Here is a 2,222-nt window from a genome sequence, read left to right on the forward strand (position 1 = left end):
TCCATAGGGCAGATCAATTAAACTTTCTTATCACACAACAGCAATTGGACTTAGTCTCCAGCATAACATTTTTTTTTCCGGCGCAGTAATAAGGTGTGACCACAGCCGCCTGGTTTCCTTCTTCAATCCAGGGTTGGTTACCTCAGCTGTCACTCATCAGTTCCACAAAACAAGCCTGGCCCTGTTTTATTTAGCTTAATGTAGACCAGTGGACTTTCCATGAACTGCTATGAGGGAATTATATCATTATTTCAGCATGATTTTGCAAAACTCAACCATTTCGTGTTTTCTGCATCCATCTTAGAGTTTGCCTGACTTTGTCTAAACCAAAATGGCCGACCCAATTATAAAATGACTGACCAATCGATTTTTGATCAGTACTCAGTATCTGTTCAGTTTTAAACCTAGAATGTTGGCAATAATGATATATGTATGTTACCCAACATGCCCTTCGCTTGGCAAGGCATTCTGACCCCAAAATTTTTGTCACCCTACAATGTGCTTGTTTGACTTTTTAAGCAATGTAATTCTGATTTTTGCAATACTGAAATTATTGATCAACCTGATAAGTTATCTACAATCCGCTTGATGGGGGTGGGGTCTACCCCCTATACACTCCATTTGAGGGGGGATGGGGTTTACCCCCTATAAAGTAGTTATGTGTACTTCCTGGTATCCATCTTATCATGTTTTCCCACAATTATATCATGTCAACTAGAAGTGGGCAAGAGCTAATGCAAAAATGTGTGCTTCTTCTTTCAGGTGATCGCATCTTCAAAAACCTGCACCTCATACAGGACATAACATCATGGAGTCACATACGATGTTCTTGGAGATCCTCTACCTCTTGACCACCGTCCTTGGGATTTCCGGCAATGTCATGATTCTGATCCCACTTATGTGTATAATCTGGAAAGGATACAAAACAATGCGGGCTGAAGTCATCCTCTCCCACCTGGCCATGGCCAACCTCCTCGTCTGCCTAACCCAAGGGATCCCCTATTGCCTGTACGCACTAGGTGTGAGGGAGCTCTTCACTGACATCATGTGCAAGATCCTACTGTCCATCTTCCGTGCAGCTCGAGGGTTGGCTATATTGTTGACCTGTCTCCTGAGCTGTTTCCAGTGTGTAACAATAGCCCAGAGCTCAAAGTGCTGGGTCTACATGAAGGTCCTAATGCACAATCACCTGGCCCTAATCCTTGTGGCAATCTATGTCTTGAATATGGCAAACTGCATCAACCTGCCCATGTTCACCGTCGGTGCCCGGAACCTAACTAGCTTCAAGTACACCTTCAATCTCGGGTACTGTCTCGTCATCTACCCTGACCAGCTCACTATACAAGGGATAGGGTTTGGCATGTTTACCCGGGATCTACTCATTGTGATCACCATGACAACAGCTAGTGGGTATATTTTGCAGTTGTTGTACAGACATGGCAAACAGGTCCAAACAATCCGAGCTTCACAGCAATACAAAGAAAGGAACGCTGAAGCCCGGGCCTCCCACACTGTGGTCAGCTTGGTCATCGCTTACGCAACATTGTTTAGCCTGGATTGCCTGATCTGGTTCTACCAGCTTGTAATGGCCACCGAGGTGCACCCTGTTGTATCCAGCGTCCGCTACTACCTCAACATGTGCTACTCCACCGTGGTACCTGTCATTATTGTAGTTTTCAACAGGAAAGTTAGAAATAGATTGAAATGCGCTTCAAACACACAACAGACTGACTTCAAGCAATTCACTTAATTTATGAGACCAGAGTAGGTAATCGCTTGTTCACATTTAGGTTTTTGCTCATCCAATTGATATTCGGCAAATCCTGTCCATGGATTTTATGCTTCAGTTGCAAACTGATTTTAATTATTCTCTAAAACCACCTTTGTTCTTGATAACACCCCAATTTAGTCAACACCACCCGTGGCAATCCATGATAAACAATATGCCCAAATGATAGTAATTGAAGGCCGACCACACAGAAACTGCGAATAGAAGTGGTTAACGTCTTGGATAAACCTGAGTCCCTATGGCCTGGTATGGTTACACAGTGCGTAACGCTGGTTTAATATACTGAAAAAAAAGTGTCTATTTATGGCCGACTAGTGTGTAACTGATGTTAACCATGTCAGGCATGTCAGTTTCTTACTCTGAAAGTTTCAATTGTTTAACAGCATGTTGACTCTGAATGTTTCAATTGTTTATCAGCATTTTGACTCTGAAT

The 2,222-nt window shown here is 43.1% G+C and overlaps 1 protein-coding gene across 1 annotated transcript; it reads left to right on the forward strand.

The window, feature by feature from the left end:
- Positions 1-808: 808 nt before the first annotated feature.
- On the forward strand, positions 809-1,750 carry LOC138520239 (olfactory receptor class A-like protein 1). Its single transcript, XM_069632704.1, has one exon. The coding sequence runs from the start codon at positions 809-811 to the stop codon at positions 1,748-1,750; it is 942 nt and encodes a 313-aa protein (XP_069488805.1).
- Positions 1,751-2,222: the final 472 nt, after the last annotated feature.

This window comes from Ambystoma mexicanum, chromosome 13, assembly GCF_040938575.1.
Source record: "Ambystoma mexicanum isolate Mex_15411 chromosome 13, UKY_AmexF1_1, whole genome shotgun sequence".
NCBI classification, from domain to species: Eukaryota; Metazoa; Chordata; class Amphibia; order Caudata; family Ambystomatidae; genus Ambystoma; species Ambystoma mexicanum.

Bases quoted from the DNA above. Each gene is read 5' to 3' on its own strand.
- LOC138520239 (XM_069632704.1), top strand. From the start codon at position 809: ATGGAGTCACATACGATGTTCTTGGAGATCCTCTACCTCTTGACCACC.